Genomic DNA, 25,107 nt, shown 5'->3' with positions numbered 1-25,107 from the left:
AATAGAGTCCTTGTATGGGACACTTTTTTATTTAACAAAGTATTTTCCTGAAATTTGGCAAAGTTTAATGTCCGAAGCAACGGTATAATTCACGAAGAAATTTTTCAGATCGGACGACTATAGCATATAGCTGTCATACAAACTGATCTATCAAACTCAAGAACTTGTATGAGGAACTTCTTTATATGACGAGATATCTTCACGAAATTTGGCATTGAGTACTATCCAAAGGAAAGATACAATCACCGAAAAAATTGTTTAGATTGGATTACTATAGTATATAGCTGTCATACAGACTGACCTCTCAAACTCAAGTTCTTGTATGAGAAACTTCCTTATATGGCGAAATATCTTCACGAAATATGGTACTAAACATTATCTAAAGTAACGGTACAATCTCCGAAAAAAATGTTCAGTTTGGACGACTATAGGGTATAGCTGCCATACAGACTGATTTATCAAACTCAAGTCCTTATATGAGGAACTTCTATATATGACGAGATATCTTCACGAATTTCGGCATTTAATATTATCCAAAGTAATAGTACAATCTTTGCAAAAATTGTCCAGATCGGACGTCAATAGCATATATGTAGCTGTCATACAAACTAAGTGAAGTTCAAGTTCTTGTAAGAAATATTTTATATTTGTGCAGGGTATTATAGCTTCGTTCCATCCAAAATTAATTTTTTTTCTTGTTTTCGTTTGAAATATGCCAACATAAGTCTTCTGGGTAATAAACTTTGTTATATTTAGCCAAAACGGATGAGAATATACACACACACAAGTATTAATATTTTATATACAAGTATGTATTTCTCTTTCTCATTTGAGTGACCCAAGAAATGTGTAACAATCAGGGCTAAATGAGATTTAAAGCCAGGCTATTACATATGTCATAAATATTTACCTAACTTATAAAGCAGGGCATATATATTTCATATAATACAATGAATTTGTTATGAAAGCCAATAAAGGTTTACTTATCAAATACCATGCACAATAGCAACACACACACAGTAATATTTTGCTAGTAGCAGACACACAGTCATACCTTGCCATATATATATTTGCTAATATAATATGCGTATTTGCTGGCTTATGCGGGATAAAAATATATGTATTGTATAATAAATAGAACACAATGCGAAAACTCATAAAGGCAATTGTCCTACTCACCATAATGGGTAGCAGCAGTTCATGCGTCTCATTGCCGCGCCACAAATGCGCATCGCTCGGCACGTTTTGTATTTCACATTCGAGTGAGTTGATTTTCTCCTGCAGGCGACTAAGTATGCGTGGTCGGACGATTGGCTTTGAGGAGGATTTCGAAAGATTTGCGGTGGTAGTGATTGTGGTGGTGGAGGCGGCGGCGCTGGTGCGAGTGGCCGACACCATTGTGCTGCTTGTGCTGCGCACTGTGGCGGTGGTATCATGCGGTTGGCTAATATGGGTCGTCTTGGCGTCACGCTGCAGCTGTAGGTAGGGATAGATGAGCGACGTTGGTGTTGTAGGGTCAGCTGCTGCAGTTGTGGCTGAAAAAGGCTGTTTGGTAGAAATCAATGAAGCTGTTGTCATGCCATTTTTGGTTGTTGTCGTTGCAGCAGTTGTTGCAATATGCGCTGGTTGCGCGCGCTTAACATGCACTATGTTCACGCCATCGAAATTAACACGTTGCAGTGGCTGGTTCGTTACTGCGCTGTGAGTGGCGCTGTCAATATTGCCAACAGCTGCATCCGTAGCTATTGGGGGCGTAACGGCTTGGCTCTTGTGCGGCAGCGACTTAATGTCGAAAGTTTTGGCCGTTGCAAGCGCATCGAAATGACTCGCAGTAACTGTAACGGTGTCAGGCGTGTCGTCAGCTGTGTGCGGCGTGTGCAAGTTGACTTGACTGCTGTAATTTTGGCCGTTTGCTGCTGCAATTACGCGCGTTGTTGTCACTCTGGCTGTGGCTACAGTTGGTTTGAACTTGTGCGCACTGGTGGCATTAACGCTTGTCGGCGGCAGCAAAAGTGTCTTGAGTAGCAATTTAGCGCGTTGCAATTCTTTTTGGTATTTCTTAGTCGATTTGTCGCCAATAGCTGGTTGTGTAGCTACAGCGCTTACTGTGGTTGCTGCTGACAGCATTTGCGCGCTTTTCTTTGCGTTTTGCGCACTTTCCGGCGTCACCAGTTGACTCCCCTCGAGTTCTACGACTTTACTTTCTGCATGCGCGGCCGCACTTTTCGCTTTTACCGCATTTTCAGCGTCCCTGCTTCCCACATACGCCGCAACTTTGTTATCTGCGCGCAACTCGGTTACATTCTTGGCATCGCTGTCGCTATTAACCCGTTGCTGCGAGTTCACGTGCACTTCACCCGCAATTGCTTTGCTTGTATCTGCGTTTGGCGTGTACTTGGCAGTTGCCAACTTTGCACTTTGCCGCAACGCAAATCGACTTGCCGCACTCTCTACGGTATTTTTTGCTGTTGTTGCCGCTGCAGCTGCGGCCTGCTCCACCTTGGCTTTTGCCTTCAGCCGTTGCCGATTGTGCAGCATCATTTCATTGTAGAGTTCTTTACTGTTGTAGAATTTCGTCGTCGAAAATTCCGGATGTGTGCCAAGCGCCGTTCTCAATGCGCCATTACCGCCCTCGGCGCCGCCAACAGGCATGTCGCTGTGACTTTGCGTTGCCCCAGCATCCGTGTTGAACTTTGTATTGGCGAAATCGACATGTGGCATGCCGAGCGCATCGCTGACGCTGGCCGCGCGATGCATGGGAAAGTCGAAACTTTTCTTGACGCGTCGCTCGATGAAGTCGTGTTGTTGCGGCGCAGTGCGTTGCGTGCCAGCGCTCTTGTATTTTGTGTATTTATTGCCGGCGCCTTTGGTTGGTTGCACTTTGTGGTTGACACTGTAGCTTGTCGCTTTGCCGCCAGCCAGTTGTCGTTCTTTACTGGCTGTTGTTGCTTTTGTTGTCGGCGGTGCGGTGGGCAGCCCGGTCGGCGTTGCCGCAAACTCATTCAAGCGGAACTTTTGCTCGATTTCCGTAATGACACCATCCTGTTCGGCCAGCAGCTTTCCGGTGAAATCACTGATGCTATCGGCCTGCTGCTGTCGGCGTTCGGGTGCTGAGCTAATAGCCGCCGCTACAACTCCATTACCATTACTTTGTGCCGTGACTGTTGTTGTTGTTGTTGCTGTTGTGGTCGCGCTTGGCCTACGATTGACGCTGTGCCGTGCCGCTGCCAAATTATTGATGTTATCGTAACGTTGCACAATGTTATCCGCCGCGTTCACTTCATTTGGCAATAAATTCTGTTGGTGCGCTATTTCCTCAATGTCGTCGGCTTGTGCGTACAACCCTTCTGCTGGTTGGGGCTGCTGATCCGCGTCGTCGCTGTCCACCGGCTTATAGATGGTACGCGCTTTTAGCAACTTCGCATTGGAGTCACGTATAATTGGATTGAAATCTTCCATTTTCATGGGATATAGATCAACTATGTTGAGTGCGGGCGGCGTGGTGCGCGACCCAATTACAGCGCTTGTGCGCTTTGTGTTTTCGACATGGTCATTCTGTTCTTCGCTGTTGTTGCTTTCATGTTTGTTGTTGTTGTTCATGTGCTGGCTATTCATGTTATCCAACTCGCTTGCGGTGTCCGCTTTGTGTTGCTGCACCTGTCGGTTTTCTATATCTTTGTTCGCCGGCTGCTTGCGGCGTAATTGGTTTGGTTGCTCTAGCTGTTGTGGCTGTTGTTGCACGAGTTCTTGTTCGCCTGCCCCGTGTTGTGCTTTTTGTTTAACTGGTTTTGTCAGCGCAGTTTGCTGTGCATGTTGGCCTACTTGTTCAGTGACTGCTTGTTGCTTTTGTGGCTTATCTAGCGCGTGTATTGTTGTCACCGCCCCTGCCGCTCGTGCTTTGCTGTACCCCGCTTCTGCGCTCACTTGTATCTCTGGCAGCTTGCTTGGCTTGCTGGCACTCGCTGCAGCTGCATCGTCCGTCGTTTGAGCGCCAGCTGTCGCCTGCTGCACCTGCTGCTGTTCGTCCGCGCCACTGCCATTGTATTCGTCTGTTACAATTTCAGCCAATTTAATGCGGTAAAGTCCATCCGTGAGTCGGAGCTCAATATTGATGCCATCCTTCGCTGTTTGGGTTGTTGCTGTGTCATCTAGCACTGATTCCATCGTTGTCTCTTCGTTTGTTGTCGTTGGCTTTGTACTCCTCTCCTTTGTTACTGCCTCAGGTTTGCGCTCTACCTTCTCACTAACAGTATACTTCGCGCTTAAAGTTTTAGTGTCGTCCACCCCTGTCATCTGTTTGCTTGTAGTCACCGCCTCTTTTAGCCACATTGCGGTAGCGTCCTCTTGTGGCTTCTTCACTTCAGCTGTTCCGCTATTTTCCTTCACAATTGGCTGCATGTCACTAGTCGCTTCTCGTTTGCCATTCGCCTCCCACTGCTTTGTCACTTTTCTAACACCGCGCTCAGCACTCGCAACCCCTTCGGCTGTTTCAATTTCGCCCACTGTGGACTCGGTGCGCTCGCCGTCCAGCTCATCTGCATACACATCCGCTCGCTCGTCGTTCGGGCGCGCCGTACGCAACTCCTCTACATTTTTAATGATTTGTGTGTTGGCTACATTTCCGTGCTCTTCGGGTTTTGCTGCACCGCGTCCGCCATTACTCGCCGCACGATTGCCTGGCGGAAGTGTATCCGCACGTGATTTACTTTCGACATTCACTGCTGGCGCTTCCCCGAAAATGCTTGTTGTACCGCCTGCTGTTGCACTACCACTACTCGTGGGCATGGCTGGTGTTGCGACACCATTCTCGTGCGCCGCAGCATTAATTTTGTTTGTTGTTGCTGTTTGTGGCCGCTTTCTAACATCATTTGTTACAAAGTCATGCATTTGCTGTTTGCCACCAGCTTCACTAACCACTGCTGCTGCTGCCTCCTCAACTGCATGCTGTTGTTGCTGCAGCTGAGTTGGCTTTGCCTGCTCATCCCTCACCCACTCAGCTGGCTGTGCTGCTTTTGTTGTTGTTGTTGCTGTATTCAAAACCTGCTCGTCCGCATCGTTTGCCGACGTTAGTGTTGCAGGCGCATTTGAGGATCCCAATGTCACGGTTTTTGTTGTTGTTGCTGCTGCTGCCCCTGTCGTTGCTGTTGCGGTTGTTGTTAGCGTCGGGGTGTGGGTCGTCGCCAGTTTTTGTTGACTCATCGCTTTTGCATTCACATCCAACTGCACCCCTTCCAACGCCTGTTCGCCCACTGTCACCGTCGCACCCACTATCGGCGCTTCCGCTGTCGTTGTCGCTGGCCGTAAACCTGACTCGGCGTAGCCATATGCATCAGCAAACACCAACACTGTTGCAATTGAAAATGCTAAAATGTAGAATTTTTGCATTTTTGTAAACATTTCCGCTGAATTTTCGGCTGTGTGTGTGTGTTTGTTTTTATTTCGCTTGGCTTTTGCTATTTCAGCGCTTCCTGTTTTTCTCACACTTCCTGTTGTTCGTCTATTTCCTCCGCTCAGTTGTAGTAGGCGCACTCAAAACGCTGCACACCCGGTGCTCTGTGCACTCGTTCTGCTGGACTCACTGTTCTTTTACCCTTTAACTTCTATTAAATTCGGTGAAGTTTTCGTTATGCTCCGCGTTACCCAATATTAGGGCTTCCGTTGTTGCATCAGCTGCTCGTAACGTTGTTCGCTTTGCTTTTAGTTTAAAGACTGCATTTGCTACCGGTACTTGTGGTGCTACTGGTGACATTGTTTTCCGTTGCTCGATTTTGCAACTAAAAGGAAACAGCAGCGTTGGAAAGTAGAAAGAAGAAAACGAAATAAATTATTACCGTGAAATGTAGTATAGCTTCTTTAAAGGCAAACATATTTGTGTGTGGTAATTTTGTTGCACAAGTGCCAATTAAGTGGTGTGTATGTAAGCGTTTTTGTGTTTGGAATACTGGGAAAATTCTTTCATATTTGCAACTTGCTGAAATTGTGACTTGAATTGCTTCAGCAAATTTACTGCTTGCTCATTACGACACTTCATTGAGCAGTATATATAGTCAACGATATACATTAGAAAGCGTCGGTTTTTTAATTTTTCTATAGTATTGCTTATGAAGGCAAAGTTCTTGGGATCGAGTTGAACAACTTTACCTAAGAGACTAGAGGACCCGCCCAAGTTTTACTGTGGCTGTTACATAGGTAGTACTACTAATACCATCTATATGATTTCTATTAGTTAGATAATAAATATTATTTAAGGAATAATCGCATTTTTGGTGAAGCAACTTGTGTTAGTTTACAAAAAAAATGAATCATAAAGAATTTTGTGCGTTAAGAAAAAATTGATTTTTGGGGTAAAAATACTATTGAATTTGGGCTATGCATCAGTGAAATCAATCGAGTCCAATCGATTGTGCCTAGTGGACTGCATATTAAGAAACGGTTCTCAAGCGTGAAAAGACAAAAAAATCGGCTGGCAAGGTTATGGCATCAGTCTTTTGGGATGCCGGTGGTATATTATTCATCGAATGATAAATGAGCCAGTTTTAATTCATTGCATTGTGTGTTTGATTGCAGTTCTATTCTACCATTCCCAATATTTAGAAATTTTATTATTCTTCAGGAAGGATCAGTTTGAAATTGTACGCATATATGTATTCAACGTTCCCGTTTAAATATTGCATTGCTCTGTGCAATGCTTCGAAAAGATTTCCGTATATCTCAAATTTTTTATCAACACTTCAGTTATGCCGCTATTTTTTTATGCCAGACCTTTTGCAATTTTAAATTGCATGTCAAGATACCCCCTCCAATAGTTAGCAGGTATGAAAAAAATTGTATAGCTACCCATAGATGTATTGAATCACCAAATTTATTACTTAAGAACAAACAACTCTGTCCACACTATGAAAACTTGATCTACAGATGTCGCCTTTTACTTTGGCATCGTTTTGTTTAATGCACGTTTACGTCAATTTAATGTTTGATTATTGAATTCTGAGATTTTAGCGAAATCCATCGGTCAAACTTTTAATATTAGCATTTAATTACAAATGAAAAATTATTTTTAAAAAACATTTTCCAGTGGTCCAAATTGTTTATCTAAACCATTCTCGAATCTCCTTGAACATACACACAAAATTTGATTAAAATCGGCCGATCCGTTTAGGAGCAGTTCAAATGCAAACACACGGTCAGAAGATTTATATATATAAAGATTAAGAGTCTAAAACCGGTTTGAAGCTAGCAGTTTTTAAGGCGAAAATCTGAATGATAGGTTCTATTGGAGATATGTGATATAATTGTCCGATTTTACAGATTTCGATGAACGATGAATAAAATACCAAAGTTAACTGAAGTAATAAATTTCATTCGGATATCTCCAAAACTGTTGAAAAAATAATTATGATGCTTGTTAATGTTATTTTAACGGTTACCTAGACCAAGTTATGACAGTAAGGATTAAATAAATGGTCATCGAGGTCATCCAACGGTTTCGATGAGGTTGGATCACAGGAAGGAAAGTGTCATATGTGTAGGGTTAGTAGTTAGTGTCATGCGTTGCACGCTACATATGTTTGATAAGTCGGCGTGAATTCTGGATAAGTAAGAGTTTAACTCCAGAATGAAGCTGCGTAAGGGTCACTCTCGTTTCGGGTAGTAATTCGAGCTTTTCGTCTGCAGTGGGTGGTGGTTTTACTTCAAGTACGCCATTTACAGAGATGGAGTCAGTGAAGGTGTTTATGGCTCCCCTATGAATGGCGGTCAGTGCATGTCCGAAGTTGCGTCCGAAGTCTGGTTGGCGTATTGTAGTTGAGAAAGGACCTCTTGATGCTAAAAGCAGGTGACACCAGGGATGATTACTGCGAAAGCAACCTAGCAGTAACTGCTTGGAGAGGAGTTCATTATGCTCTTTAACTGGAAGCATACGGGTCTTACTATGCAGGGGTTCCGTGGGAGACATCTAGAGGCATCCCGTGTAGTCTGCTTTTCTTCCCGCAACAGGCGGTTCTACTTTACCGGAATTCACTAGTACTTTTTCCGGCCAAGAACTGTACTTTCGAAGATCTAATATCGTTTGGATCGGTGAGTTTTCTATGATTTCTAAAATACTTCGTCTTAAAACTCGATGGCTCAAAACTGGTTTAGGACACATAGTTGCTTGGGAAAGGTTTCTCAGAATGATCCGTAAAGTATTTCGAGCATACTTGATTTTTCCTTTTTTGAGGCTGCCTGTAAATTAACCCTCTGTATACTCTCCTATATACTCTGTATTATATAACTTGGTTATGTTAAGTTGATATTTAATGTCGAAGATATGAACATTTTTGTCAAAGTTTTTAATTTTGTAAAATCGTCGTTTTGAAATTCGTTGAGGGAAAGGACTTTTATCGACATATATAACAGGTAATAATAGAAAGCAATGAATTCTATTATACTATATATTAGGGCGGAAATGAAGTACAGTAGCTGAACTAAGGCTGGATACCCAGAGTAAATCCAGCCATAGTTTAGCTAACATACTCAATTGCTACTCCTGCATTCGCGTCGAACACCCTGTGCAAAGTGTGCAACCTTGGGTGAAATGCGGTAGCAAACTCTGTGGAACTCAAGGGTTCACTGCTAAGAGAGTGGGATCCCTGACGATGACCAGGAGGTCTGTGTTGGAACAAGCGAATCGGTATACTCGTATTAACATGAATCAATGAACGTTTCTTCCCAGTTGGGGTTGAGACGCTGTGTTTGGGACTTGACAAATGAAAATATAATTCCAATGAAGGGATCACAAAAGCGTTTGGTTACCTGGAGGGCGCACATAAATATTCTTCGAGGTTGGGAAACTACAACACTGTTGGCAGCTCCAAATTTCAGAAAGTTAAGAAATTTATAAGTATACCACGGAATCAGCATCAATTTCATCAGATCTACATACGGATGTAGTACCAAAGAACAAGAAGTAGATGCAATCATAACCTTGCTCTTCATTAATTCTAGTTACCTCTACCGTTTTCGAACCCATTTCAAGTTAACAAGCATTAAACCCCTCATTACATTTAATTATAACCAATTAATGCGTTAAAAACTGAATCCCAATTCAAGTACATGTACGTATGTTTATGCAAATTAAGTGAACAGACTCTCAACTATAACAATTTATTAGCTTTTCCTTACTTTCTTCGTTTCTTCTTGAATATTCGCTGCCATTTAAGCTTACTCACTCTTCCAAACTATTACATAAGCAAGCATTCTTAATTGATTTGTTTTAAATACGTAAGTAAGTATGTATTTGTAAATGATGGGTTGTAGCGTATCAATATGAGCAAATATTGACGTATCGATTTGTATAAATGTGTGTACTACATATATGTTCAAGTGTATAATGTATGGTATGTGCGTGTATCAGTCTTTTTGATTGTCTTAAGTTGACGTCTGCCTTAAAAAAACTAAGTGAGATAAAATATTTGTTGTCAGAAAGAAGTTTGTGTGGAGAAATATGTATATATATGTCTATTAGGGTGGTACATCAGAATGAAATATATTTATAGTATATTTTTCATTTGAAAATTTTTGTTTTAGTAGAAAGCATCTTCTAATGAACTAAAAAGTCGACAGAAAAAATATTTCTGCACACTGGCATAATAACTTGGAAGAAACCCTGAGCTCGCAGCGCTACTGACTGCTGCAGGTACAAAAATGCAATAAGCATATTTCGTACTAGTTATACTCTGAACAGAGTATACTGATGTTGCCATCTTGTTTCTAACACCCAAAAGGAAACGTCGAAGTTATTATAAAGTATGTATATAAATTATCAGCGTTACAAGCTGAGTTGATTTAGACACGTTCGTTTGTACTATATACACGTGAACGAGTCACTCATTTTTTGAGATTTCGATCTAAAATGTTGCACCTGCCCTTTTCTCATTAAAGAGCAGCTCCTTTGTCGAAATGGTCGTTATCGAACCACTACAGTATATAGCTACCATACAGACTGACCGATCGGGATAAAAATTTTGTATGCAAAGCTGTTTTATTTGGTGAGATATCTTCATGAAATTCGGTATGGGTTATTATCTGAAGCAATAATGTAATCTCCGAAGAAATTGTTAGTATCGGATCACTGTTGCATATAGCTGTCATACAAAGTGACAGATCGGAATCAACTACTTGTATGGAAAACTTCATCATTTGACGAGATATATTCATGGAATTCGACAAGAATAATAACCGCAGATAATACTATAATATATGAAGAAATTTTGTAGATCGAAAAGCTATAGCATAGAGCTGTCATACAAACTGGTTAGTCAAACTCTAGTCTATGTATGGAAAACTTCTTTCTTTGACAATATATCTTCACGAAATTTTGCATAGGTTATTTTCTCAAGCACTTCAGTAATTTACGAAGAAATTGTTCAGATTGGATCACTATAGCATATAGTTGCCGTACAAAATGGCTGAACGAGTTCAAGTGCTTCTATGGAAAACTTTTTTATTTGAAACGACAACTTCACAAAAATTGGCACAGATTATTTTCCAAATCACTGCTACAATATTCAAAGAAATTGTTCTGATAGAACAACTATAGCATATAGCTGCCATACAAACAGATCGATCAAACTCAAAATAAGTATCTTTTTATACGCTTTAGTATATAAAAAATGCACCAGTGCATAGTACTACTGCTTGGGTGAAGCCTAGTTAACGTTTTTTCTGTTTTTTGAATAATTTTTGAAAACAAATATATGTGTTAGAATAAAAAAAAAAAATATTAAAGGAGAACTTTTATTAAGTGTTTGATTTATTTTCCTAGTGAAACTAGAATTTTCTAATTTCTAGTACTTTCCAAAAACCACACAGTTTCTTTTTGTTAAAGTAAATTCGTTTGAACAGTCAAAGATTCCCCATAATTTTGCTTTGAATTACTACTTGTTAACCGAAAAGACCACAAAATTCATTTGGTTGTCAGTTTGCTACAAAAGAGACATTCACAAACAACTTGCTGCCATCATCTTTGTCTTTGTTCACCACCCTAAAGCAAGTACATTTGTATATTTGTATGCTTTGCGTTTGCACAATCTTACAACTCATTATTTTCAACATCATTCAATATCATTCCGCCTTAATTGATTTTACTCAATATATCTTAGGCACCACAAATCCTCCAGCTAAGATAAATGTGCATGTAAGCATGTAGGCATATGCGTGTGTGCGTGTGTGCGTTTGTAATAACGTATTAATACGCTCACGACATGAGACAAGCATTTGCCGCATCATTCAGGCTTAATCCTAGTACTTTTGGGTAGTTTGTCACAGGCGAACACAAGCGATCAGCAGCAAATATTGTCAGCTGCACATGTTAGTGTGTGTGTGCGTGTGTAGCTATTGCCTCTTGCTACACGCAACCAAACTCAACTCTCCAACGGCAAACTGAATATGCAGGCAGAAGCATACATTGACGCTCAACTGCCTAAGTAAAACATTGTTGCTTAGTCGGCTTTGTCTATAGACTGCTGCTTTACAGATACATACAAACATACACTCATTTATGCATTAATACATTTATATATACATATATATATATTCCCTATAGTGCTTTTATGGCTATGTCTTCGTCTTAAGATAAATCGTTGTACGCTTGAATGGCTTCAATAAATGTGTTTGTTTATGCTTCCCATCTGCTTAGTGCTCATATGTGTATGTACATATGTATGTGTGTATTCTATTTATATGCAATATTCACTGCATTTGCTGGCAAATTTGTAAATCTCTATATAGAGCTACTTAAATACAGGTGTGTTTGTGTGCATAAGCTCGTATGTGAGGTTTCTTCCCTCAAAGTGAAAAGTTACGTATACGCCTAGCTGGTTACTGTCTGCTTCCATGTATTGGCTGTGCCTCGGCGCTATTAATGACAATGTAATCGATATGTGCAATGGTTTTTGCACACAATATAATCCAGTTCAGCGATAAAGCATGAACTCAGCTCTAGCCGTTGGATAACCACTTCAACACTAATGCATTTGCAACGTTGTTTTTATGGCGGCCATATGTACGTGGCGTGTTAACATTTACCTTAATTGCTGTTGATATGGTGGAGCACAACGTCGCATACTTCAGACACGTGCACATTCACGCCAGACCCATTAAAATATATCGCGATAATACTGGAGACAAGTAAAGTAACAAAAAGCTATTTCTATTTTGCTTTAATGCAATCAATTATTATTCTAATCGTGTGATGAAAATGGTGGAAAAACTTAATAAACACTGTTTATTAGGCGTTAAGCGGTTAATCACATACTTTAGAAATATTTACGGGGGGCTAGTGAAAGGAAATTCATTATTTTTTCGTTAAAAAAATTAGCATATGTTAAAATGAGCCTACTTAAGTCAGGATGGATTAGGTTATACTCTCCGGCTGTCATGCTATACATATACCTGCTGGTTTTTAGTAAATCAAATATGCATTTTGTTTAATAAATTGTTCCAATTTCGTATATAATTTCGTAATACCATCGTCTATTTTAGCCTAAAACGGAGTCAGTAGTTTTTCAAATCTTCTCTTGATGAGTCATAGAAAAGAGGATATAGTAATCACTTGTTGCCAAGTTAGGACTATTAGTCCAGTCATTATAGTAAGTTCACCACGGAATTCGAGATACACTTTAGGGTGTCAATATACAAGTATTTACAGACTTACAGCTGGGTATCTCGAATTCCGATATTCTTACCTAATTTAGGCTTAAATGACTGGACTATATGAGTTGAGTGTGACAAACCACTCAGCCAAGTTTTCGCAGCTTTTTTCGTGTCATTATCAATATATGATGCCTAGCGTTGTTCCAATAAAAAAAGGGATGCATCTGATATTGACAAAAATGTATTGCTTCTGGACGAATGCTTCTTCAGCCGGTCAAATTGGTGAGAATACAGGTTCGAGTCATGAGTTTAGCTGCTGGGAAGTAGCTCTTGGTAAATGACTCCCTGTAGATCTCACAAAATAATTAGTAGAACCTTCCTGTACGCCAAGACCGCCTGACCCAACTTTGCCGCTGCTCTTCCCGAATCGACCACCATCCTTATTTGTAGGTATAAGTCCCTCACTTTTTGTATTAAGTTTTATTAAGTAAAATTGTTCCAAAGTCTGTGCAGATTACTAAAGCTATCTTTCTGAGGAACAATGAATATGAACCTCTTTTAACTAGACCTTATACATGGTTTTTCAAATAAAAGTGACTCAAATATTAGACAACTTTTTCCACTAAATCATACAACGTCATGAGTAACACTTTCAATGTTGACTTCTTAAGCTTCAAGAGAGTCAGGTTTATTGCTAAAAACTAATAACTTCAAATAACCCCACAACAAGTAGTCTAATTATGATTAATCACAACTTTTTGGAGGCCATTGTCACAATTTCTTGAAATAATCGAATCTCCAAACTTTTCCTGCAATAATTCGGTTGTAGCTCGTGCTATGTGGCACGTAGCTTTGTCTTGTTAGAACCAGCTGTTACCATGATCAACTCCTACCAATTGCGGCTATAAAAAGCTAGTTTTCATCGTTCTATACCGCTCTGCTTTGACAGTAACCGTGTACCAGCTACATTTGGTAAAAAGTAGGAATCGATGATTCCAGCAGACCAAAAAATCACACCAAACTTTTAATTGAGGTGAATGTAATGGTTGTTCGTGAATAATTTGCGGATTTTCTTGGCAAATCGCAGAATCGATAGTTTTGTTTATTTTCCGCACCACTCAGGTAAAAGTGAGCCGTTTTGGGAAAGATGATTTTCTTAAAACAATCGTTTTCGTTTTCAAGTTGTTCCAAGACAAAATCAACAAATTCGCGAGGTTTACGGTGGTTAAATGACTTTAGTTTTTGAGTCAGAACAATTGTATACAGATGCAAGTCCCAATTTCTTTCTCAAATCCGCCAGGTTGCGTTTTGGGACAGTCCCTATTTTTCAGAATGTATTGGAATCTACAAATTGTAGCCTTCAGCAACAGATGCTTCAACGGCAGCATATTTTCGTTTCTTCGAGCGGTTCCTTGACTTATTGACATTTGAACATTGTGTAAAGAAAATGTGAGTAAAAATTTGCAACAATTCGACGAATAGCGAGCAGAGATGGATGATTATTACGAGCATAAAATGGCAAAAGCACACGAAAAGTTGCAATTGATGAACGATTCTATTGATAATAAAATTGAATAATCTTTAAATATTGTTCTTACGTTTATCTTTCTTTGATGAAGTTGTAAATATTACTGAATACAATAAAAAACAAAAATTTTAGATCATGACAAGTGGCCGAAATTACTTAGAAATCATATCATCACTATTGGAAAATCTGGTATAACTTATTCAATTATTTGATTCGGTCATTGTACTCAACAGATCTCATAAATTTAATGATGTGAGTATTAGAAAGCAGTCGCATGGTAAGTGGCGACCCACTCGGCTATGCTGCAACATATAGGCGTCATTGGAGGACAGGAGAGCAGACAATGTCATGAAAAAAGTGCAGCACGGTTCCCTCACCCAGTCGACGTGATTACGGAATTGAATATGAATGTTACTAAAAGTTCGATAGTCACATGTCAGCGTCTTTATGATGTTTTCTTCACTCAAGTAGGATGGCAAATATAGTGAGCTAATAGTCGTATTACAAATTTGGTTTAAATAAAAATAATAAATAAATAAAAACAGATATATATAACGGATGATCCAAGATGAAGTACTTTTTTAATGGCCTCGTTTTGACAAATCACGTGTCAATCTTGCAAAGCTGTAATTTCATTTTTTCGGTATTTTTCACATTTCATAGAGACATAACAATCGGCGTCAAGATTTTGAGTGGAAAATGTTCCTATTTGCCAAGATATCTTCTCCATCTGGCTCCATAAAAGAAGTGTGTGTAGTGTGTGTGTGTGTCAATGTGATGTGATTTCGAAGTCACAAAGTGACTTCAGTGAAAGCAGGCTGCTAGCTGGCTCCATAAAAGAAGAGCAGCCACCGCGTCTGGACAGTGCTTAGGTTACCTCGCGTTTCAATGTGATGTGATTCGAAAGTCATAAAGAAAAAACTGGCTCTATATAAGTAAAGCAGGCTCCACGCCTGGCTTATTTGACAAAATATCTATACGAAATTTGGTACGAATTATATTCTAAAGCAATGCTCAAACCCGGAAGAAATTATTTAAAACGGACCACTATTAAATATATAGCTGCTATACAAACTGAACGATGAAAATTAAGATGAATATCTTTTTATACGCTTTAAGACAATGAGAAATGCATCTGTTGAGAGAAAATATAGTTTATGAATTCTTCTTAAATTTTCACAATCCGAGTTCATAAAAATTCGTTTAATTTATATATTTTAATATGTAAGCTTTAATTTTGCTGTAAAAATCAACTAAACAAATGTCTGATCTTATGAAAAAATACCAGCAATTAAAAATAATTCAAATTTAAGCAGATTACAGCACAATGTCTTCTCCAATGTCTAATGTAAATAACGAAATAATACATAAAATATTTAAAATGCTTTCAAATATCACTGTAAATGCTTTCGATTTAAATAATGTTATATAATCTTACTAGGCGCCATGAGTATAGACGCGAAAATAAAAGAAAATCTCCGTCGCTATTGAAATTTATACTTTCGGATAGACAATTTAAAAGGCGACGAGCGCTTTACCCACAACAAAGCTGCGCTAATGCGCTGAAAAGCAAACAAGCTTTCCTCAGTTGAATGGTAAATAGAAGAAAAACAAAAACAAAAAACAAAAAAAAAGCAGAAAAAGATATAACGTAATAATGTAGCCAAATAAAGACATGAAAAGACTTTTTTCGTGCAACTCGTATTTTTACGCTGCAATATAAATCATCTAAATGACAACCAGTAAAACTAGGCGATGCCGCAAAATCCAGCGACCTTGAGTCTTGGAATGTATCCAATTTCGTAAAATGTGCAAATTCGGTATTTCGGTAATGCGGGTTGAAAAGTGTACTCGTTTATATAATCAACTCTGTATAGATTTTTTTTGGCGCTGGAAAGCTCTGCACTTAGCTAAATTAGTAATCAATCTTTTATGTGCACGGCGTTTACCTTTGTGTGTGTGCGCGTTAGTGTGCATACAAACAAACATGAAAAAAAATATAAAAGTTTCATAGCCGAATCGGACGCAGCTGCATGCTGCTGAATTTAAAATTTAAACAACATTATTGCGGATTAGAGTGCGCCAGACAGAGCAGCGGCGGCGTCTACTCCGCTGGATTTTAACTTTCTTTCTACTTTTTTTTTAAATTCGTGAATAGCATGGCATTTTTCTAGAACGTATTGCATAGAAATATTTCGCGCTGTATCTTCACAAGCTATTTGTAAAGTTTGTTTTGAAAACAAATGCAAAAAATCAATAGTAATGCTAGTTCACCAGCTTGAAATAATAATAAAGTAATAATAAAGTATAATAAATTCAAATTATGGAAAATGTAACAAAACTAAAGAAAGCATTTGACAATGAGGTTTCCATTATTTTTATGAATAAATGTTTCTTAAAACAAATTCAGAGGCTCGCTATTTTATATTTTCCCCATAATTCTAAGAGCTATGACGCTTTTCGAAGATCTACTGCTTCAGAAATTTTCTAACATAATCTGGATTATAGCTGTACTTGTAGATTTTTGGCCAAAGCTGCGTAGAAATTTCCATGGAAACACCTATCTGCAAGGTGCCTATAACTCGCACCTGCCAAATTCGCCGCCGTACTATTTACAAACTAGGCGAAGCTGTATAGACTGATCATCAACATCACCATCGATGAGGCTGAAATTCCCACGATTCTATAATCTGCACTTCATTACTCCGTACACAACTGCGATTATTACCGAAGTACAGAGCCACAAAAATGGATATACTCTATTTGCTAGTTGGAAGAGAGCCAAAAATAATGTGTCGAGAACATTCCAGGCAATCGACAGGCCGGTCTTTCAGTACGTTGAATGTCCCCATGGAGTACGAAAATTTAGAAGATACCGACCTGCCAGAACCGACACTCCGTACCATAACAGAATGTCTGTTAGTGTTTTCCATGGTACATATTCAAAGCAAGGGCCGTGTGCTGCCAGTTAAAGAGCATAATAAACTTCCCTCTAAGTAGATTATGTTCGAGTATTTTCTCAGAAATAATCCCAACAGTCACCTGGTTTAAGCAGCAATGCTAATTTCCGACCAGTACTAAACACTACTCACAGTGGATTAACACCTTCATTGTCTGCCTCGGAGTGAATGGCGTACTGGGAGTCCAAACACTACCCACTTGAACCCGTGGATGGAGCTTGTTTCCTGGCCTTACGGTTAAGTTATTTCTATGACTTAATATTTATTACTTCTTGTTTTCCCCCCAAGTGGGGTATGAGTAATCCTTGAAACAGCAACAATAATAACAAAAAACTTCGGGGATTTTTGGCCTTTGAGCTTTTAGTTTAATTCAGATTTTCGAACTTTTATCTCGACAGTCATGTAATATATTTATCAAGATTTCCACTTGTCGCTTGCTTTGCAACTTCTCAGCTTTTATCTCCGGCTTTACAAAATCAACACGACTCCGTCTTTATACCGAGAGACAATATTAAATCGACTTTGTTCGTCAGGCTGGTCATTTAAAAGATGATTTATTTCGAGGTTCCTATTTTTCAAATGTTGACAGCGGTTACGTCTCAGTTGGTCCATCTGTGGATTCCAATTTTCGGTGACTCGTTCGAGCATTTCGACTGGTAACTGACGAAAGACGAAGAATGCTTTGTTCTAAGACCTGAATCGATGCTGAATTGTCCGCATAGACTTGAGACTTCACATATACCGACTGGAAAAAGTCTAATGGTGTGATATCACAAGATCTTGTTGGCCAATCGACCGAACTATTACAAAAAGTACTTCTACTTGGATTAACCGTTATACTTTATAGGGTCTCTGATGTTTCCTCCTGCGTGTTATAAACATAGTGGCAAACTTCATATTTCCTGTTCACGGTATATAAATTGGTTGTATTACCGCATAGATCATCATCAGTATCAAGTTTCTTCGCGCAGAAAGAAAGCAGCGTCACACAATTCAGCGTAACTTAGAGAATATATCAGCGCTGGGTTGTGACGAAAGTGTTGACAATCGGTTTGTATATGTAGTATAGTAGGTTCGGTTCGTTACTCACTAGGGCTTGAAATTTAGAGAACTGCTATAATGAACTCGAATTTCTTCCCGAAGTCAGTTTAGGCTTGAGGAGAACTCCATTAGAGCTTTGATAATTCATTTAGAGGCAAAGTGGACCCAGAAAACTTTGAAGCGGTCTCCGAATATCGCCAACCACGCGTTGTTGTTGTTGTAGTGGCAGAAAATATTTTTCAAGTAATTTTGAAGAAAGGTGCCGAGTTGATAGTTCTTAGTCAGATATAGCTATATATTCTTTCGATTACTTAGACTCGACTGTCGTGTAAACAGTTTAGCCATGAGAACACACGTTTCTAACAACTAGTTATACATCCTTGCTAGGAATTACACCATCCACCTCAAAAGCTACATCAGTAATCTGATATGCGTATATATGTATTTCTAAAATGCTTTTTTCAATATCAAGCTGCAAGTACAATTTTAAATACTGTTACTTTTGAAGTGAAAACAGTACAAATAGGTATAATAAAGAGAGTATTAACTCTTGCAAAAAAAGGGGGGAAGTGAAAAGAGCGAAATGTAATTTAAAATGCAGCGAAGCATAGCGACTCAGACAATGACAATGCTAACGGTACCAGCAACAATAACAACAATGGGGGAAAAAATTACTAACGCGGCGGGTATTCAACTGAAAAAAATCAGGACTACGCCACTCACAGCCTATGTGGCTGCATGGAAAATTCAGTTAAATTTGAAGCGTTGGCGAAATCACACGGCGAACGGAAATGTGGGAAGGTGTGGTACCAACACAACAACAGCAATAAAACCACAACTGTTTTATACAGTAGCACAACTCGAGCTGAAAGGAAAAAGAACCGGCGGCATGAAAGCTATAACAATAATAACAAGTAACAGTAGCACCATGCACAACAAACATTTCACGCACACATACACTTACACACACACACATGCAAAAGCTTTACCAACGGCATTAACACCGACATCAGCAAAAAAAAACTGCGTGCGCTACATAAAAAGCAGAAAAGTAGAAAAGCAACAACAAAAATAATAACAAAAAATAACAACAACATGTTGAAAAAGAGGAAAGTATGCAAAGGACACGGTAAATAAGCGCTGGTGAAAAATAAACCCCAACCATGTACACGTGGTGACTAACAAACACACACCTACATATACACAGAGCGTGTCTTCACAGGACTTCAAATGCTTTATGCAGATACATATGTTTGTATATATACGTATATCACAGCACGCCTTGCTATAGACAGATAAATTTACAAAAACTACGACAACGAGAAAAAAGAGCACTGTGTAAGAGAAAGCACTTTGGTGCCAAAGCAACAGCAACGCTGGTAATGAAAGTATATGGCTGTGAAGCAGTTGCAAAGCACGCTGCTTGAATTCACATTTATCTTGATTTGCCGCCAGACACTAGGCGCTATGAACTATTACTCTAACTACACATTACGTTAAGCAAATGCCTGCAGCCCTGCAGAAGTGCGAATGCATGAGAGACTTGCTATTAAAGCTTGGTTAAAAACTAGATTTTGATCAGTGTAAGCCAACTTGGTGCGAAGTTGCGTAATAAGCTTTAATTGTCGTTGAAATATTGCGGAAATTAGTTTGCCTATTTTAATCAATGCTACGAACACTCTTGAGGCATAGATAGGCTTATTGTGGTTGCTCGATTTAATGAAGTTTTTAACGGCTGTCTCTTGTGAATTGCAAAAGTAGGCAACGTGACAGATATTTTCACTGAAACTAGCGGCTGAACTCGACTATTTTTTGAATATATTTTATGTATGTATATGTACATATGTATGTTATGTGGGAGACTGAAAGTTCTATTTAGTGTATAATATGTACAAGTATACGACTAGAATAACACCCAGAAAGAGAACCAACCGGCCTGGCAAAAACTCAATATGAATTTCGAAGGCACAGCCGAAAAATAGACGCCAACAAAAAGTTAATGGAGTTGCAAACACGCAACTGATGCAACCAGGTGGACACGTGGCTCCAAAGAGTACTGCACTGTGGACACGTTCGATGTTAAAAATGTTCTCAACTCGGCCTATTGGCGATATATCATTGAAGCACCACTCTACCTGCTGGGTATCATATCTGGCTAACTCTCGAATAGGTTACTCTTATATGACACAAATAAAATACCAATTAACTATATACTGTGACAGGTTGAGTACCATAAAGCTCAGTTCTAGGATCGTTATTGTGGAACAATATATAGGGCGGACTGTTTCGGGTCCCACTACTCAAGGTGATACAAGTAATTGGGTATGCTGATGGTACAAAAAGAATGGCTTGGTAAAACAAATCTCCAGTTAATAGGCCAAAAAGCCGAAGCAGTACTTATAACAGGTAGAATAAAGCTAGAGTCTGTTATACGCAACATTAATAGATACTATTTTGCAACAAAACCGTTAAAACACTTGGGTGTGATGTCAGATGCTTGGCTAAACAATCGGATCCACTTTGAGTAAAGCAACAACGGTGACAGCTGCACTAAGGATAAAGATCATTATTAATCAACATAGGTGGAACTAGTCAGAATAGACACGCTCTCCTGGTCAAAGTAAGCCAGCCGGAACTAATGTTAGTCGGAAAAGAAAAAATCAGTGGTTCGGTTAAGCGCAGTTTGGATAGCTTGCGCTTTCTGGACTTTGACACACGAAGCCGTTGGATGTGGAATTTGCCGGAATATGCTATCAAGCATAATAGCGATGAAGCACAAAAGAGTTTTCGATATAAAATAAAGTACTGGCAGACTTACTACTGAAAACAGGCAGCTAGAAAAAGATGCTAGCCTAAATGTGTGCCAGAAATGATGGGATGAAACAACAAAAGGTAGATGAACACACGCACCAATCGGAAACGTGAAAGCGTGGGTAAAGAGGAACTATGGGGACACTAACTATTACTTGACGCAGTTCCTGACTGCACGTGACTTACGGATAATTTACACAAATACGGGCGTGAAGATGGGTATGACTACGAATGCAAAGCGGCTGACCCCTGAAAACAAAGTATCGCAAGTGCTCCAATATCAACAGGTTTGGAACCAGGTTAGAAAATGAGGGGCGACAGCCTTAATAAAGCTTAGAATGAAACAGGAGCTCAGAAAGAGTGAGAGGAGGGTAATGAATGACGAGTAGGAACATTTTAAGAGGTAGATGCAACAGTCTTAACCTTGTCCTTGCGATGGTATGCCTGGTGGTGGTCCCGAAAGAAAAAGAAAAAGCTAAAGAAGACGGAGTTATGGGTTTAGTATATAGGCATTCTACTTCACAAGATCCCGAAAACTAGCTGAGCATGATCCATGATGAGATGTATCCTTGGCAAATAGATTTAATCGTGCTTGCGGTCTACAATTTGGCGGCATCTTTTGAAGATTCCTCCTCTGTCAGCAAAAAAGAAAAAACGAAAAAAGATGAAGGTTTTCATAATGTTAACAGAGTTCCAAAAGTCTACTGTCTGCCGCTGCGCATACTTTTCCATAGTGAGATTTCGCGTTGAATGCTATAATTCTTATCTGGCTAACTTTTTATATTTGAAGGTATCCTTGAGAGATTCCCTTTTACATTTCTACCTGATAATTAATATAAAATTTTTTATATTGTAAGTTGTGTTGTAAGACCGAAGCATTCGCTTAGGTCGCTGAACTCATTTTTAATAAAACATGTTGTTGTTGTAACGTTTGAAAACATCCTTGAACTAATCTAGAAAAAAGCTGTCGAGTTCGTAGTGCTTGTGTGGTTAAAAGTTCGGGTTAGTTCCGGTTACGTACCGGCTATGTTTCGGTTACGTATAACCGACTGTTATGGGAACAGCGTAAATAGCGGTAAAGTCACATAATATCCGGTTAATACACCTGTTTTGGGGTTTCTTTAGGTATTATGTTGACTATTGAGCTCACTCGTTATGTTCATCTAAGCATAACAGCAAATTCGGAACTTTCAAAATCGTCATATTTTGATACAATCACATAAGCGGAAGGTCATTCAGATTTAAAGCGAAAAAAGTAAAAAAAAAAACTTTTGAATAGTTTTTTAGAGGAATTGGGAATATGTTGTCGAGAACTCGCAGATTTCTTTCAAGGAATGGAAGTAGCTTTTTTTATAGATTAGCAAATTCAACATTTCTAATAGCCTTTGCATTTTTACTGCAATTATGAATTTCTGAACTGTTTTCAAAGACTCTGAATTTATATTCAAACTCATTTTTAAATAAAAATTAATATTTTGTTTGAAAAGAAATTTTTCAAACTTAGAAAAAATTGTTTTTTGACCTAAACTGTTTTTAAAGTTTCTGAATTTATTATTCACACTAATTTTTTAATTAAAAAAAATTTCAAAATTTCAAAAATGTTTTTTGACAAATATTTTTATTACGTTGACGAAAATAAATTTTAAATTGATATCTCTTTTAACATTTAATCGAAATCGCTTCTTGTTTTCAGATTGCTAAACTTGGCTCTTAATTATATTAAGTGCAGAACTCTTGCGCTGCTGATTATGCAGCATTACCAAAAATATCACTGCGCGAAGAAAAAAGGTACGTGAACAGCGTTTAATCATATTTCAAACACTTTTAACAAACCTACTCCCTAACTATAATTTTTTAACAGCACATAGCATATTTGCATTAAATATATCAACCCATTCATCACGCTTAACTTCATATAAAACACGCTGTAAAGTTTGTGACTGCCACTCCTTAGAGCAAATGCAAGTGTATGCTAATAAATTCAAACTTAAATATACCGAACTCAAACTGCCGCGTTTTGCGTTTCTCACCTTCGACCACTTCACACCGTCGGCTGGCGCCCTGCGTGTCGGCCCATTAAGCACATTTACACACTTGTACAAGTAAAATCTGCATTCAGTTTGTAATATTTAATAGTACACGCATTGGTTCATGATTTATGCAATGCCACTTACTGTTTTCAGGCGCACTCACTCCGCACGGCACGCCTACAATGCCTTAGCAGCAACGTTTACATTAATCTGCTTTGTCTACACTTTACACTTGGCACTGGCACACACACACGCGATCACGCACACTTTTGCAACGCGTTTTGTACTTCACGCTTTGTACTTGAAAGCGTTTACGCTGATTTATATACTGACACACAACACACGTGCTGCTGTATGTGCAAAGCAAATATGAATTCAACATGCACTACATAAACACACTTGGGTATTTGTTATTTCCAGCAGCGTTGTTTCGCGGACCGAACCGCATCCTCGCGTATGTGCGTATGTGTGTGTAATTGTTTGTTTTAGTAACGTCTTAGCTCTTATGCGCGCTTGAATACGTAAATTTTAGTTGCGCAACGGTAAAAGTGTAGCGCTGTCGAGCAACTGAGTTTCAATGCCACATGCAAAGGCGAGTTATGCCAAAAACTTCACTCATCACTTAGTTTCAACACTTTAGTTTTTCTCCCACACAAATTATTCCTTATTACTTTATTTTCGTTCTGCAATTCTCAGTGGAAATCACATGTTATGCTTTCAATTATCCTCTACTTTTGACACATTTGTATAGCATAGTTGACACACATGAACTGATTCACACGTTACTTATACGCCGTGTAGTGCTAATGTGTACGAGAACCGTGCCGTTTGAAAGTCACTCCGCTACTAGCTGGCACAGCAGGGATGCTGCGTGATTTCATAGCAGTGAAATCGAGATTTTGCGAGTTTGCCATGATGCTGCGAGAGCGCTGACGGCCATACGAAGGCGAGAGCGCCGAGCATTTGGCGTGTCTGTTCGTAAAAATACTGGGAATTTCGCTGCGGCAGCAAGGACAATAACAAGCCAAGGAGTGGCAGGTGAAAATATACCAAAACATTTTGTCTGCAACATTGTTTACGCCACAGACAGCTGATTGCTGCACAAGGCGTTTGGGTTTTAGTGCGCGTCGCTTTTAAGTTGTTGTTGTTAAATGCGGCGTACACAACGGCATTGTAGTCATTTTGTGTTGTTAGTCGCACGTGCGCAACCAAAAGCTTTTAACCACTGTTTTGCTGTGCTATTAGTACGTTATGCATATATGTATGTACGCATATTTTTTGTTTGGCTGGGTCGCATGGCGTATACGTGATTTTTTTGGTTCAATGTTAGTGTGTATAAACATTTATATTTTTTTAAGCTGCTGCTGGTAAATATTTTTTATCCACTTACATAGCATGCATCCACCAATTGAGTTTGTTAGCTTGTATATATGTACGTAGTGAGGTGTGCTGCTATGCGCTGTGCTGTAATGAAGCCCAGTGCAGTGTTGGGGTCCTCAGCGTTTTTGCACTGATAAACAACGGTCAGTGAGGGTGCAGTGTAAACATTAGCATTGATAATGAGTATTTGTATGCCGCTTATTATGATTATGCGGTGCAAATTAGAAATGTGGTAGGTCGCCAAGCGACTTGGAGGTCGTAGTGTAGGTACATGTGAATATTAGGGTTGATATTAGGTTTGTTACATGAAATGATTGCCATAATCGAGGATTTTATACAGCTTTTAAGCCTTGTTTTTGTAATAATTTTAGAAGTGGTTGTGTTTGTGCTCTATTTCATAATTTTTGATACCGATTAATATTAAAGCTATGCGGTTATAATGGGCAAAACTAACGTAACTGCCTAAAGAAAAGGCGCTTTAGGGAATACAAGTTTTTGTACTTGCTTAAACGCTTATTTATACATATTTTAAGAATACATAGTAAATTTATTCTTCTACATCGTTGGTTAGATTTGCTAGTGTGGTTGATCCACATCACTTTATTTCACTTGGACGAATAACCGCCTTTGCGTTACCCACTAACTTCTCGAAGTGGATCACCAGAGCCGCTAATCACCTACCAGCTATGTCTATAGGAGTAACTTGTAAGATAGCATTGAGTGC

The 25,107-nt window shown here is 39.1% G+C and overlaps 1 protein-coding gene across 2 annotated transcripts in view; it reads right to left on the bottom strand.

The window, feature by feature from the left end:
- Positions 1-23,867, bottom strand: part of LOC105231141 (uncharacterized) — a 74,872-nt gene extending 51,005 nt beyond the window's left edge. Inside the window, exons 1-2 of one of the 2 annotated variants that reach the window (XM_049459684.1) lie at positions 23,004-23,867; positions 1,180-5,774 (exon numbers count right to left, since the gene is read on the bottom strand). In XM_049459684.1, the coding sequence (XP_049315641.1) occupies positions 1,180-5,397 (4,218 nt within the window). In that variant the 5' untranslated portion in view covers positions 5,398-5,774; positions 23,004-23,867. The remainder of the gene's footprint in view (positions 1-1,179; positions 5,775-23,003) is intronic. The other variant, XM_049459689.1, reaches the window with a different exon arrangement.
- Between the last annotated feature and the right edge of the window lie 1,240 nt (positions 23,868-25,107).

This window comes from Bactrocera dorsalis, chromosome 1 (genome assembly GCF_023373825.1).
Source record: "Bactrocera dorsalis isolate Fly_Bdor chromosome 1, ASM2337382v1, whole genome shotgun sequence".
In the NCBI taxonomy this organism is placed as follows: Eukaryota; Metazoa; Arthropoda; class Insecta; order Diptera; family Tephritidae; genus Bactrocera; species Bactrocera dorsalis.
This window is presented reverse-complemented; position numbering and strand designations above follow the sequence as displayed.